This window comes from Vombatus ursinus, unplaced genomic scaffold (assembly GCF_900497805.2).
Source record: "Vombatus ursinus unplaced genomic scaffold, bare-nosed wombat genome assembly UNPS02014775.1, whole genome shotgun sequence".
Taxonomy (NCBI): domain Eukaryota; kingdom Metazoa; phylum Chordata; class Mammalia; order Diprotodontia; family Vombatidae; genus Vombatus; species Vombatus ursinus.
In genome coordinates, this window is record NW_020954553.1 from 17,337,505 (window position 1) to 17,353,665 (window position 16,161).

Sequence of the window (16,161 nt, forward strand, 5' to 3'; positions counted from 1 at the left end):
CAAAATGGATATTTTTTATTAAATTGAAAAGTTTTTGTACAAACACAGCTAATGCAACCAAAATTAAGAGGGAAGCAGAAAACTGGCAAACAATTTTTACAACCAGTATCTCTAATAAGGGGCTTATTTCTAAAATCTATAGGGCACTATGTCAAATTTATAAGAATCCAAGTCATTCCCCAATTGATAAATAGTCAAAGGATACAAACAGGCAATTTTCAGATGAAGAAATTAAAGCTATCTACAATCATATGAAAAAATGCTCTAAATTACTATTGAGTAGAAAAATGCAAATCAAAACAGCTCTGAGATACCACATCACACCTATCAGACTGGCCAACATGACAAAACAGAAAAATGATAAATGTTGGAGAAGATGTGGGAAAATTGGAACACTAATGCATTGTTGGTGGAGTTGTGAAATGATCCAACCATTTTGGAAAGCAATTTGGAACTATGCCCAAAGGGCTATAAAAATGTGCATAGCCTTTGACTCTGCAATAGCACTTCTAGGGCTGTATCCCAATGAGATCATAAAAATGAGAAAAGGACCCGTATGTACAAAAATATTTATAGCAGCTCTTTCTGTGGTAGCAAAGAATTGGAAATTGAGAGGATGCCCATCAACTGGGGAGTGGCTGAACAAGTTGTGGTATATGAATGTAATGGAATACTATTGTGCTATAAAAAATGATGAACAAGCAGACTTCAGAAACATCTGGAAAGACTTGTATGGACTGATGCTGAGTGAAGTGAGCAGACCCAGGAGAACATTGTACACACTAACAGCCACGTTGTACAATGACTAACTTTATTAGACTGAGCTCTTCTCAGCAATGCAAGAATCTAAGACATCTCCAGAAGTCTAATGATGGAAAATGCTATCCACATCCAGAGAAAGAACTATGGAGTTTGAATGCATATTGAAGCACACTATTTGCTCTTTTTTTTCTTCTGCTTTGTTTTGTTTTGTTTTTCTTGTGGTTCCTCCTAATTGGTTCTAATTCTTCTTTACATGACTAATGTGAAAATAAAAAAAGTAGCTATCTCTTCTCCCAGAACATACCTCACCCATGTCACTCTATATACATGTATGTGTATGTTGATATATTTATTTATTCATGAGTTTGTATATCTGTGTCATGTACACTATAAATACTCCCAGAGCTCTTTGACTTTCTACATCTAACTTTCTCTAATCTATTGATAGGAATTTTCATTCTAATTTTGGAGAATAATTGGAATTTATTCTCATCCTTGAAGACATCCACAGTCTAAAATGATCCAACAGAAAGCTCTTCACTTTCCCATCAAAGGATTAACTTCCTTTCCTTATCTTCCTAATTGATGGAGTGGTTGAGGTTGTTGGGGTATTTGCTACAGATCTAATGAGATGGATGGTGCTGAGGAGGCTGAGAGATACCTGGAGCATAAAAGAAGAACAGCCACTTCTTCAAAATATTTTCTCCTATCATAGCAGATATTCATACCTGGAAGGTGTGTTGGTTCAATTATATGAATACTCTAACCACAAGTCATAATTTAAAAAAAAATAAGATTCATATAAAAATAAAATCAATGGACCTTTCCTTAAAGGGCTAAGTATTATGAATCTGAAAGTAAGAGCCACCATTTTATGAAATGGGGAAAATAAAGATCTTTTCAAAACAAAAATAAGAATAAAGCATGGATTTCCATTGTCACCATGATTATTCAATGAGGTTCCAGAAACAAAAGTAAGATCACAAAAATAAATTGAGGGAATAAGAACAGGCAAAGAAGAAAAAAATCACTTTTTACAGATAATAAGATGGTGTTCTTAGAAAACACTACAGAGTAAGCTACAAACTTAACTGAAACAATTAGAAATGAGTAAATTGGCAGGTTGTGAAACTAAACCTACGTGAATCATCAGTATTTCTGTATATAACCAACAAAGCCATGCAAGAAGAAATAGAAACAGTAATCTCACTCAAAATAGCTGTGTAATATATAAAGCATATGGGAACCTATACATCAATTAAAAAAAACACTCTTTAAATAAATTAGGCCTAAATGATTGCAGAAATATTTGTTGGGCATAGGTAAGTTGAGCTAAAATAATAAAAATGGTAATACTATCTAATTAATAGTTATTTAGTATCATACCAATCAATCTAAAAAAGAATTTCTTTATGTTTTTGGATAAATAAATAGAAAATTCATCTGGAAGGGAAAAAAAAGTTCTGGTCTCAAAAAAAATGATGAAAATATTGAGAAAGAAGATGGTATAGAATAACACTCATGTTATATGACAAAACAACTTAGATATTAGTCAATAAATAAAGAAGTTTATCAGGAGAGCAAATTAGGAAGACAACAGAAAGAAGTTAATGAGCAGAGCTAAGATGGTGGAATAAAGAAAGCTCAGCTGAGCTTTCCCAACATTCCCCTCCAAACACCTTTAAAATAATGTCTCAAATTGAGCTCTGATTTCCAACAAAAAGTCAGAGTAAGACATTCTTCCTGACCAAGACACTATAGGAGGTTGAAAAGAGATATCTGTGACATAGGAGTAGAGGCTGGCTTGGAGCCTACATTGATGAAATGCCAGTGGTAGGACTAGGTGGTGGTGACAAAATCAGCAGCAGCTTTAGGAGCTCTCTTAGCAAGTGTTCAGAAAGCAATTACAAGGAAACCCTGTGCTTGTACTGGATGCAAGATCAGAGGCTGTTTGGCAACTTCATTGCCTATAAACACTTCTAGGTCATAATTCAAGGGTGGAGAGGAGTATTTTCAGTGAAGAGGGAGTGGAAGCTCTGATGGACACTATAACTTCTGGCCCCAAGGTATCAAGAACCCTGAGCAACTGTATAATTTCTATTCCCAAAGGAGAAAGGGCACTAAGAAGTAGTAAAAGACATCCAAAAGCTCACTGAAGAAAACAATTCCTTAAAAATTAGAATTAGTCAGGGGAATCACCAGCCCTGGAGTCAGGAGGAACCGAGTTCAAATCTGGCCTCAGACACTAACACATAATAGATATGTGACCCTGGACAAATCACTTAACTCCAATTGCCTTGCTAAAAAGAGGGGAAAAAAAGGAATTGGCCAAGGGGAAGCTAATGACTCCATGGGACACCAAGAAGCAATCAAATAAAATCAAAAGAATGAAAAATAAAAGAAAAAGTGAAATATCTTATTGGAAAAACTGACCCAGGAAACAGATCAAGGAGGGATAATTTCTAAATTATTGGATTACCTGAAAGCCATAATCAAGGAAAAAGCCTAGACATCATCTTTCAAGAAACTTTCAAGGAAAACTGCTTCGATATCCTATAATCAGAGGGTAAAATAGAAATTGAAAGAATCCATTGGTCACCTCCTAAAAGAGATGCCAAAATGAAAATTCTCAGAAATATTAAAACCAAATTCCAGAGCTCCCAGGTCAAAGAGAAAATACTTCAAGCAGCCAGAAAGAAAGCATTCAAATACCATGGAATCACAGTCAGGATCATACGAGATTTAGCAGCTACTAAGAAACAGAGGTCTTGGAATATGATATTCCAGAAGGTAAAAGTCACCAACCTCACTTTCTTCTCTGGAGCTATCTGTGTCCAGTGGCCAGATATAAGGTCAGGACCACTGGAAATGGCCCAGGATTCAGTAGGAGACCTTGACCTTTTTAAGCTAAAGTCTTTCCAAGTTCTCACTCTGACTGATAGAATCTTAGAAAAGTTAGGTGTTTCTGGAGAGAACTGAATGGGAATAGAAAGTAGATCTTTTTTCTCAGCTGTAGATGGGACTATCTCAAAAACTGACCATGTATTAGAGTATAAAAACTTCATAACCAAATGCAAAAAGGAGAAATATTAAATGCATCCTTTTCAGATCATAATGCAATAAAAATTACATTTAATAAAGGGCCATAGAAGCAAAGATTAAATGTTAATTGGAAACCAAATAATCCAATTTTTTTAAAATTAGTGGGTCAAAGAACAAATCCGAGAAATAATCAGGAATTACACTAAAGAGAATGACAACAATTAGACAACATTCCAAAATTTGTGGAATCCAGGTAAAATGGTACTTAAGGGAAAAGTTATACATACTAAATACATACATCATTAAAAGAGAAAAAGAGCCCATGAATGAATTGTACATGCAATTAAAAAAAATTAAAGAAAGAATAAATTTAAAATCCCCAATTAAACACCAAAATGGAAATCTAGAAAATATAAGGAGAAATTAACAAAATCAAAAGTTGAAAAAACCTATTGAACTAATAAATAAAACTAGGAGCTGGTTTTATGAAAAAAAAAACAATAAAATAGATAAACCTTTGGTTAATTCAATTTAAATAAGAGAAAACAGAAAACCAAATTACTAGTGTCAAAAATGAAAAGTGTGAATGTACTACCAATGAAGATGAAATTAAAGCAATTATTAGGAGTTATTTTGCCCAATTATTTATCAGCAAGATTAATAATCTAAGTGAAATGGATGAATATTTACAAAAATATAAATTGCCCAGAATAACAGAAGAGGATATAGAATAATTAAATAACTTTATCATAGAAAAAGAAATTGAACAATTTATCAATGAGCTCCCTAAAAAACAATCCCCAGAACTAGATGAATTTACAAATGAATTCTACCAAAAATTTAAAGAACATTAATCCCAATACTATGTAAACTATTTGAAAAAATAGGTAAAGAAATAGTCCTACCAAATTCCTTTTAAGAGCAAATATGGCTTTGATATCTAAACTAGGGGGAGCAAAAATAGAAAAAGGAAATTATACACCAATCTCCTTAATCAATATTGATACAAAAATTTCAATTAAATATTAACAAGGAGATTACAGTAATATATCACAAAGATCATACACTATGACCAGGTAGGATTTATACCAGGAATACAAGGCTGGTTCAATATTAGGAAAACTATCAGCATAATTTACTGTATCAATAATAAAAACAACAAAAATCAAAGGATTATATAAACAGATGAAGAAAAAGCCTTTAACAAAATACAACACCCATTTCTATTAAAAAACACTAGAAAGCATAGGAATCAATAGGACTTTTCCTAAAATGATAAGTAGTATCTATCTAAAAACAAGAGCAAGCATTATGTGTAACAAGGATAAATTTGAATCCTTCCAATAAGATCAGGAGAGAGGGAGAGAGTTTGGAATTCAAAAAATTTTTAAATGATTGTTTTAAAAAAATGTGTAATTAGGAAACATTTAAAGAAATAAATTTTAAAAATTTAAAAGAATAAATGAGCATGATAGCTTAGTACCCAAAAAAAAGGAAAGAGCTGAGCCACAGAGGTAAGAATTTGCTAACTATTCCACAACAACAATAAAAAAAATCTGGAGAAATTGTAAAGTAGTCTAGCAGCAGCTAAATAAATGCCACCATCTACACAGCATACCAAGAGAAACTCCAAGTGATCGCATGATTTAGACAAAAATATGGCATCATAAGCAAATTAGAGAAGCATTGAATAAATTACTTTTCTGATTACTTAATCTGACAAGAGTTCATGGAGTTAATGACCAAACAAAGGATTGAGAAGATGACAGAAGATAAAACAGACAATAATTGCATAAAATTGAAAAGTTTGTAAATAACAAAACCAATGTAGCTAAAATTAGAATGCAAGCAAGCAACTTAGGAGATTGGGGAGTAGGACATCTTTGTAGCAAGTCTTTTTGATAAAGATCTCATTTCTAAGATATTTAAGAGATTAATTCAAATATATAAGAACAGCATTGGTTTCCCAAATGATAAATCAGCAAAGATATGAAAACACAGTTTTCAGAAGAAGAAATAGAAGTTATAAATAGTTGTATAAAATGTTCCAAGGTAATAATATTTACAGAAATTCAAATTAAAGCAACACTGAGATTTCATCATACAACCAGCAGATGGCTAAATTTGACCAAAAAACCATTAATGTTAGAGGTACAGGGAAAACGGGTATATTAATGTACTCATGGTAGAGTTGTGAATTGGTAGAGGCATTCAGAAAAACAATTTGAAATTATTCTTGAAAAAGTTATTATACTGGCATACCCTTTAACCTAGAGATATTATCAGGGAGCCTACACCCAATGAGATCAAGGTCCTATCAAAACCCATCAAGAGATCAAGGATCAATTTGTAAATGACTGAAAAAATATGGCATATAAGTGTGTTGGAATATTTGGAATATTCTTGTTCCTTCAATAAAAACTCTGATTCATTGATTCAGAGAAAAACTGGATTTTTTATGAATTGATACAGTGATGTAAGGAGAACTTGGAATGAAAAGAACAATTTATAGGATGATTACACTAATATAAAGAGATACTACTATGAAAGACTTAAGAATACTGTTCAGTGCTATGACCAAATACAATTCCATTAAATTGATGAATCATGCTTCCCACCTCTTGGCAGATAAGGGATAGACTACAGGCACAGAATGAAACACACATTGTCAAACAAACCCAGTGTGTGAATGATTTCTTTGATTATATTCTTTTTCTTAAACAACAGTTAACCCCAAATTCTTTTTCCTCTAGATGAAAGAGCAAGGAATAGAAAGAATGATTTTTTTAAAAAAGATGAAAAGAAAAAGATCAGTAAATCATTTAAAATACAGAGAAGTGTTGCTGTTGTTCAGTATGACTCTTTGTGACCCCATTTAGGGTTTTCTTGGCAAAAATACTAGAGTGATTTGCCATTTCCTTCTCCAGCTCACTTTACAGATGAGGAAACTGAGGCCAACAGGTTGAAGCTCCTTGACCAGGTTCTCACAGCTAGTAAGTGTACAAGGCCAGATTTGAACTCACAAAGATGAGTATTCCTGACTTCAGGTCCAGCACTATCCACTACGATACCTAACTGCCCCCAGAAGTGAGCAGTAACTACATTCAGAAGACAACACAGAAATAGAATAGTTCTGTGACAGTCAATTTAAATTAATATACCCTTTAAACAACAAAACCTATGAAATAGAAATTCATCATTTCATAGTTTTCCTAGTAACAACAATTAGCATTTAAATAGCACCTTCTGTGTGCCAGGAACTGTGCTAAGCACTTTTATAAATATTATCTCTGAATATTCACAACCACCCTGAAAGGTAGGGGCTGTTATTATCCCCATTTTGCAGTTGAGGAAACTGAGGCTAAATGAGGTTAACTGATTTGCCCAGGATCACACAGCTAGTAAGTGTCTAAGTAAGATTTAAACTCAGGTTTTCCTGATTCCAGGTGCAGTACTATATCCACTCTGCTACCTAGCTCATATATTGGAATGTTTATGTTTCTTTATATTTAAGTTCATAATTTTAAAAAGATTATTTTTAATTAAAGGAATATGAAAAGCATGTCTTACAACTTTTCTTCAAGTAATTACTCATTCCTTAATCACATCCTTATTTCATAAAACAGTAGATAAGTGGAGAAGAGAATTGACCTGGATGTGAATCTGAGTAACCTTTACATTAGAGCTCTTGTAATTACACTTGGGACAATTGAAAATTTCCAAGTGACAGTTTCTGGGTAAATTATAACCAATTTTATTAATTACATCAAGAAAGCAGTAAAAAAAATAGGCTCATTCCCCTTGGTGAGCAAAGAGACAGTCTGTAGAACCTTTGATATTTATAAAGTCTCTTGAAAAGGGGGTGTACCTGAGGGTAGAAATAAACTCTTAATGGTTAACAAGTAATGAGAAAATGAATGTTATAATGAGTGGTAGGCTTATTCCAATGAGGGTCTTGAGTGTCACTCAGCACCCACCCAGTCTCCATCAAAGAAACATCAATATCCATATCACCAGTCTGAAAAAAGGGAGAATCCACATTTTTTTCCAGATCTGTCAGAGTAAACACAATGAGCAGGAATCCACCAATTCACCTAAACTTAGAATTTCTTACTCTCTTTGAGAGTAAGCCTTCCTGACTGGGTAGGTCTAGCCAAAGATTTCCTACAACGGTTGATTTCTGGATGAGGAAGTGGAAACCCCTTTAGTCTTAATTAAATAATTGGTGTTTTTATATTTCCTTATACACACACACACAAAAGAAATAATCATTTCTCTCACACTGAGGGTCCCAGAGTGATAAATCTGAAGTCTGAAGGCCTAGATTTGAATCTCAGCACTATCATTTACCATTGGGGGACCTTAAACAAGTCACTGAGTTTCTCCAGTGCTAAAATGATTAGGAAAGGCACAATAAAGATAAATTAGTTGGTTCTCTAAAGCATGCTGAGCCCCAACAATGAAAAACAAAACAAATTTCTAGGGAAGTGCTATGGAAGACCCTATCTTTTACATTCTCACTGGTCGCCAAACATCTTACTCTTTTAGAGGGGTTCTGAAAAGTCATACATTTTACCCCAGGTTAATCTGAAGGGCAGCCAGGCACAGCTCCAGCCAGAGTCACAGATCCAGGAACAACAGAGGATCCTAAAACACTTCCTGACTAAATAGGACAGGGACAGAGGCAGGAATAAACACAGATGAGAAAAACAATAGACTGAGGCTATTAAAAAAAAATTTGAAGATTGATAGGAGCAAGAACTTGAGATGTGTTTTCTTCAACTGAATTAAATAAAGACATGGAAAAGGAAAAATAATTGTGCTGGAAATTGTGGAAAAGCCAGAGCTTGAGTCTGTGGAAAGGAAATGTAGTAGCAATAAACAAAAAAAAATAATAAAACCTAGGAATAAAATGAGGAATCTTATTGAAATAGAAGCATTTGATTTGAAGGTGAAATAAAAAAATAATCAAAGAAGAATGAAACAAACAACAAAGAAACTGAGGCATTTCCACATAATAATAACAAAATCTATGAAGCAAAATGGAAAGGGAAATCCCATTCCAAATAACTTCTAAAAATATAAAATATCTGTAGATCAACCTACCAAAGCACACCAAGGACTTGTAAAGAAACAAAGAACAACTTAATACCTAGAATAATATTCAGTGCTCATGGCTAGATAATACCAATGCAAAAAATGAATCAAAAGTTAATTTATACTTTTAAATGCTATACCAAATTACCAAGGGAATACTTTATAAACTTTGATAAAATAATAACAAAATTCATTTGGAACAAAAGATCTAGAATATAAAGAAAAATGATAAAAAAAAAAGTAAAAATGAAATGGGAATAACACTTCCAGATTTCAAACTATGTTCTGAGCAGCATCAAAACCATCTGGTATTGGGGAGAAAGAGACAGAGACAGAGAGAGACAGAGACAAGGAGAGACAGAGATAGAGACCAACAGAAGACAGACAAGAAAGAAGTAGGAACAACAGAACTCAATAATTCAGTGTTTGATGAAGTGGGATTCATAAATTATCTAGGAAAAAACTCCTAATCTGATAAACTTCTGGGAAAACCAAAAAGCAATCTGGCAGGTATTAGGTTTAGACCAACATTTTATATTATGTTCTTCAACACATTCTAAATAGATCCACTACTTTAATAGAGAAGAAGAAAAAGGAGGAGGAGGAGGAAGAAGAGGAGGAAGAGGAGAAACCAAATCATATACTTCTCTATTCATGGGAGATATAGTCTTTGCTGAACAAGAAATCAAGCTAATTAAGAAAGAAAGAAAAAGATAGCTGATTACGTGAAACCGAAAAGCTTCTCCACAGACAAAATCAATTCAAAATATGAAGGAAAGCAGTTGAAGGGAGAGAAAAATTTATATCAAATTTCTCTGATAAGGTTTAGTATCCAAACTATATAATTAACATATACATACATAAATACATATATTTATATACATATACTGTGCATATATGTATGCATAGATATATTTATGTGTGTGTGTGTGTGTGTGTGTGTGTGTGTGTAATAGCCATTTTCCAATAGCTAAAGTTGTCAGGAGATATGAATAGTTCTCAAAAGAAGAATTGCAAAGTACTTACAACTACATTAAAGAATGCTCCAAATCACCAATAGTAAGAGAAATGCAAATCAAAATAGTCTCGGGCTTTCACTTCACACATTGAAAACTGGGAAAAAGATGACCAAAATGGCAATAGTCAGTATTGGAAAGGTTGTAGAATTATAGGCACACTAATATGTTGTGGTTTGTCACCACAAAAAGAGTTGTTATAAATATTTTTGTGCTATAGGTCCTTTTCCTTTTTGTTTTGTTTTGTTTCGTTTTCTGTCTTTGGTTTACAGACCTAGTAGTGATATTACTGTGTCAATGGGTATGTTTGATTTTATAGTCTTTTGGAAATAGTTTCAAATTGCTCTCCAGAATGACTGAATCAGTTCATAGCCCCACCAATAGTGTGTTAGTGTCTCAATTTTCTCACATCACTGTCAATATTTGTCATTTTTTTCTGTCATATTAGCCAACCTGATAGGTATGGGGTGGTACTTTAAAGTTGTTTTAATTTGCATTTTTCTCATCAATAGTTATTTAGAGGGGGTCAGAGCCAAGATGGTGGAGTGAAAGCAGTGACTTACTTGAGCTCTCCCCCAAACCCCTTCAAATAACTGTAAAAAAAAATGACTCTAAACAAATTCTAGAGCAACAGAACCCAACAAAAGACAGAGTGAAACAAATTTCCAGCCCAAGACAACCTGGATGACCGATGGGAAAGGTCTGTTGTGCCTGAGCTGGAAAAGGAGCACATCTCAGCATGGGCCTCACAGGCAAACACAGGGCCAGAGGAAACCCAGAACAGGCCTCAGGGGACTGAATCATGGGTAGCTGTGGCAGTTTCCAGACTTCTCAACCCACAAATGCCCAAGACAACTAGAAGGTCAATGAGAAAGGTCTGTCTAATCTGGGTGAGAGAAGCATGGTCCAGCCCTGGCCCTAGTGCAGCTCCAGGGTGGCAGTGGTTGCTTCCAGAGCTCTCAGCTCACATATGGTGGGGGCATCAAGCTGCTGATCAGAAGGGCATTGCAGGGATCTCTTTGCTGGTGCTAAGGCAGGATTCTTTTGCTTTTCCCATGCTTGGATCTAGGTGACAGTCCTGGGTGATGGTTCAGGTGCAAGGAGGAGCACTGGTGTGGTGAAGCTTGTGGTGGCTGTGGAAAGAGAATCCTCCTCACAGTTCCAAGGCAGAAAAGAGTGCTTGTGGTCACTCATACACCAGAGCACAGGCCAGAAAAGGAGGAAACACCTTGCCCTTGATCACACCACCTTGAAGAACTGAAAACTTACAGATCCCTAGAAGTATCACTGAAAACAGCTACACAAAACCCCTGAAGCTTGGGATAGTACATTCTCCACACTGGAAGCAGACCTCTACCTTAACAAAGAGTTTAAAACTCAAGAAATTGGCTGGGATCATGAGCAAACTGTGCAAAAAACATCAGACCATAGAATCTTCCTTTAGTGACAAAGAAGATCAAAACACATAACCAGAAGAAGACAACAAAGTCAAAGCTCCTACATCCAAAGCCTCCAAGAAAAAAATATTACTTGTTCTCAGACCATGGAAGAGCTCAAAAAGGATTTTGAAAAGCAAGTAAGAGAAGTAAAAGAAAAATTGGAAAGAGAAATGAGAGTAATGCAAGAAAATAATGAAAAACAAGTCAACAGTTTGCTAAAGGAGACCCAAAAAATACTGAAGAAAATAATACCTTAAAAAAATAGCCTAACCCAAATGGCAAAAGAGGTCCAAGAAGCCAATGAGGAAAAGAATGCCTTCAAAAGCAGAATTGGCCAAATGGAAAAGGAGACCCAAAAGCTTACTGAGGAAAATTAATGTGAACAGTTTGGCTGAGAGCTTCCCTGAGAATCACAGAATTTCAAAGTTGAAAGTAATATCAGATGTCCCTTAAATGAGTCCAGTACTATTCATGTATTCATTAAAATAAACTCCAAAAGACATTTAACTAGCCCTTATTAGAAAAGGCATGTGTGGCTAATAACTATGGCTCTGTTTGATGTTCAAAATTAAGGATCCCCTAGAAATTCCTTTCCTCTGATACTTTATAAATTGATCCTAAACAGAGAAAGTCAATCTGATATCCCAGGAATAATGTCAAGTTGAAAGCTTTATCCTCCCCCAGAAATGCAAGCAGTACCGGGGAACTTGGGAATCACTGGCAATCAGCAAAAAAGGGCTACAAGCTGGGAAACATGCAGCCAGAAAGGTAGAGGTAAGTATAAGCCAGAGATATGACTTTGAAAAATCCATATACAATGCAAAGATGGAATTTAGTAAGTAAAAAGAGACAAACAAACTGACCGACAATAGGATGGTTTGGGTGGCTCTGGTTTCCAGGAAGGTTCTAGGGGGGAGGCTGGTGTTGTGAATATATTGAAGTCTTTGGCAGTGTCTGTACAAGTCAAAAACCATGGATCCACTTGTCCAGACCATGATTCCAATACCCACAACGTCAAGAAGGAAAACCATGACTGCATAAAATAAAGTATTAATTATATGAGACGGGATGGAACAATATATAAAATTCTTTGTCTCAGTGGTGTTTCTACTGCCCCCTGGGCTTTTCATATATACAAGAATAATATAATGCATCAGAAGATGGAGGGTTCGGCAGAGGAGGCAACAGGGGACAATGTACTTAGGAGCTTTGGTTTTGAGCTCTGTCCATGTGGAGTTCCTAGGATGAATGGTAATGGCCTGGAAACCACTTAGTAGACAGGTGGTGCAGAGACAAATACCCCGGGCAACTTAGTGAAGGTAAAGGAGAAGTTTACATCCAACATCATTTAGAAAGTTTTTTAGCCCAAAAGTAGCTAGTATCTGGGGGATTCCCTTGGAGAGAAGCACCAAGTCATTGACAAAGCCCAGGTGGGTAAGAAGCAAGTCTACAGGTCTTAGCCTGGGGCCAGTGAAGAAGGTGATGGTATAAAGACCTAAGAGGAAAGAGTTTCCCAGGATCCCAAGTCCAGTCTGAAAGATGAAAAAAAGTCTTAGTGCTATGTCACTAGTAATCATTCGCTTGATGTTTAGAGAAGTTGACAAGCAATAAGAATCAGAGGGACCTAGAGAGAAAGAAGGAGGGAGTTAAACACAGTTATCTGACACAATTACCAATCACCAATCACCATTCATTCCCACTCAGAAATATCTACTGAGAATGCCTCCTTTATGGCTGCCAGACATGCTATTGGTAAACTATTATAGACATGAAAATGATTAAATCCTGTTTTGTCCTGGAAGCCTAGGAAGCTCTTTTCTGAATTGTTTTGTAGATTAAGTTCTGTTGTGGTAAGATAATAAATTATAATGCCCATCACTGAGTCCTTGACATAGCATAAGGTGCTAGTAATGAAGGAACCTATTGGTAGAGGGTTGTGGGAGATGATATAATGCAAATCTAACACTGATAATATCTAACACTTTTTCTCAGTGTAAGGATGAGGATCCATTGATTGATACATCCTACTTCAAAGGAGGGGCAGCTAGGTGGCACAGTGGACACAGTGCCTGGCCTAGAGTCAGGAAGACACTAGCTGTGTGACCTTGGCTAAGTCACTTCACCCTGATTGCCTCAGTTCCTCATCTGTAAAATAAGCTGGAGAAAGAAATGGCAAACCAACCCAGTCTGCCAAAAAGAAAAGGGGGGGAGGGTCATGAAGAGTTGGACACTACTGAAAAGACTAAACAACAAACTAAAAGAAATTATCTTTGTTATGTAAGAATAGTTCTTAATTGATTCAATCAATCAGATGTAGGTATGAACAAGGCCTGAAATCTTCCTCGAATCATCTGATGATATTCAGTTAGGTACAATAGGAAATCTGTTCCATAAAGAATTTGGTCACACTCTGAGAAACACCTGTAGAAGTACAAACTAGTTCAGAACTGGGAAGAGATTTTAAAGATTTGCCGTCTGAAAGGAAGGAGTTAAAACAAGAAGAGTTGATATGGAAAGGATTAGAAGAATTTAGAGAACCAGTGAAAGAGAAAATAGAAAGTGATACTTTCAATAAAAAATGTAGCAAAAAAGGGAAAGATTGAGGGAGGGCAATCTGCCTTATAGGCATCTCAAAACAAGTCAAAAGTTCTTATTAAGCACCTACTACGTGCCAGGTTCTGTGGTAAGTGCTAAGAAATACAAAGACAAAAAAAAAGTCCTTTTCAAGGAACTCAGAATCTAATGGGGAAGACAAAATGAAAACAACTATGAATAAAGATAAATTAGAAATCAACAGAGGAAAGGGACTAGAATTAAGCAGGATTTGGAAAAGCCTCCTATAGAAAGTAAAAATTTATCTGAGACTCAAAGGAAGTCCCTGAAACCAGGAAGTGGAGATGATAGAGAGAATTCCAGTAATGGGGGTCAGCTACTGAAAATGCTCAGTCAGAGGATGGAGTATAATATTCAAGTAACCAAAATGAGTTAGCGTCACTGGATCACAGAGAATGTTGAGGGGAGAAAAGTATAAGAAGACTGGAAAGGTAGAAAGGGGTCAAGTTACGGAGTGCTTTAAAAGCCAAATAGAGGATGTCATATTTAATCTTGGAGGTAATAGGGATCTACTTGAGATTATTGAATGGGGGAGGGGCAGGAGAGGTTAAATCTATGCTTTGGAAAGAGTGGAAGATGCACTGGCAGGGAGAGATGGGGCAGAGAAACCAACCAGCAAAGTATTGCCATAGTCCAGGAATAAAGTGATGAGAGCCTGCACCACGGTGGTGTCAGAATAGAGAAGAGCTCATGTATGAGAGATGTTGGGAAGGTAGAAACAGCAGTACTAGACAAATGATTAAACATGGGGATGAGAGGGAGTGAAGCGTTAAAGATAATACCCCTAGGTTGTGATCCTGGGTGATTGGGAGAATGGTGGTCCCATTGATAGTAATAAGGATGTTAGGAAGAGGGAAGGCTTTGAGGGAAAGATACTGAGTTCAGGTTTGCATATGTTCAGTTTAAGATGCCTAAAAGTGGGGCAGTTAGATATCGCAGTGGATAGAGCACCGGCCCTGAAGTCAGGAGGACCTGAGTTCAAATCCAGCCTCAGACCAAACACTTGACCACTTACTAGCTGTGTGACCCTGGGCAAGTCACTTAACCCCAACTGCCTTAAAAAAAAAAAGATGTCTAAAAGGACATTCAGTTAGAGATGTCCAATGGGCAGTGAAGATTTGAGACTAGAGCTTAGAAGAGAGATTAGAGTTGGATAAGTAGAACTGAGAAATAGCATAGAGGTGAAAATTGACTCTGGTAACCGATGAGATCACCAAGTAAAATGATACAGAGGAAGAAAAGATTACCCTGAACAAGCCTTGGTGTACTTGGTGTTAGTGAGAATGATCTGGCTGAATATATAGCCAAGAAGACTGAAAAAGAATAGTTCAGAAAGGTAGGAGTAGAACCAGGAGAGAACAGTGTCACAGAAACCTAGAGAGAAGCTAATATCAAAAGGATGAGGATGAACAACAGTTTCAAAAGTCAAGAAAAAATGAGGCTTAAGAAAAGGCCATTAGATTTGGCAATTAAGTGATTAGTTGTAACTTCTGAGAGAACATTTTCACACCACCAGTTGTACCCACCTACTCAAAGATTGAAGGACTTTCTGAAAAAGGTCTGCTTTCCCTCCCTCCGACTATTCATTAACACACATTGTAATATACTCTGGTGCTTTTTTTCCTGCACATTTCTCATAAGCTGAATTTTGCTGAAAAGAGGCCAGCTGGACATTACCAAGAAATAAATGTAAATATTAAGACAAGAAAGCCAAATCTCTGCCTAAATACTAGAAATTTTCCTAACTGGGGGCTTGGAGCAATTGTGATGATATTCCTAAATTTTCATTTAATATAAAGTCCCTAAAGTTATAAAGGAGGAACTTTTATTTTGCCACTAGATTTAAAGTAAACTGATTACTTTAACAAGATGTTACACCTAAATGGAATCTAATTTATACTTTTGAGCAGGCTGTCCAAAGATAGTCATAGCCCAATATGATCAAAATTTCTGGTCTTCAATTTTCTGTGAAAGGTTGAACTTGATTTTCTTGCCTCACTGACATCCAGAGTGGTGGGGAGACATGAGTAGAGGCAGTGAGATGGATGGAATTGATGGAACAGAGAGAAGCTAGAAGAGTAAATGAAAAGATTAAGGAACAGAACACTAGCCCTGATGCTGCTGCTGCTACTACTGTTTTCATCATGAAATTTCCTCCAGTCACTGTCTTCTCTCAAGACAGGGTCAAGGGA

At 35.9% G+C, this 16,161-nt stretch overlaps 1 protein-coding gene across 1 annotated transcript; it reads right to left on the reverse strand.

Moving 5' to 3' along the window:
• Positions 1-12,012: 12,012 nt before the first annotated feature.
• On the reverse strand, positions 12,013-12,933 carry LOC114044792 (vomeronasal type-1 receptor 1-like). Its single transcript, XM_027864473.1, is given in 1 exon segment — positions 12,013-12,933. A coding segment is annotated over 1 exon segment (921 nt).
• Positions 12,934-16,161: the final 3,228 nt, after the last annotated feature.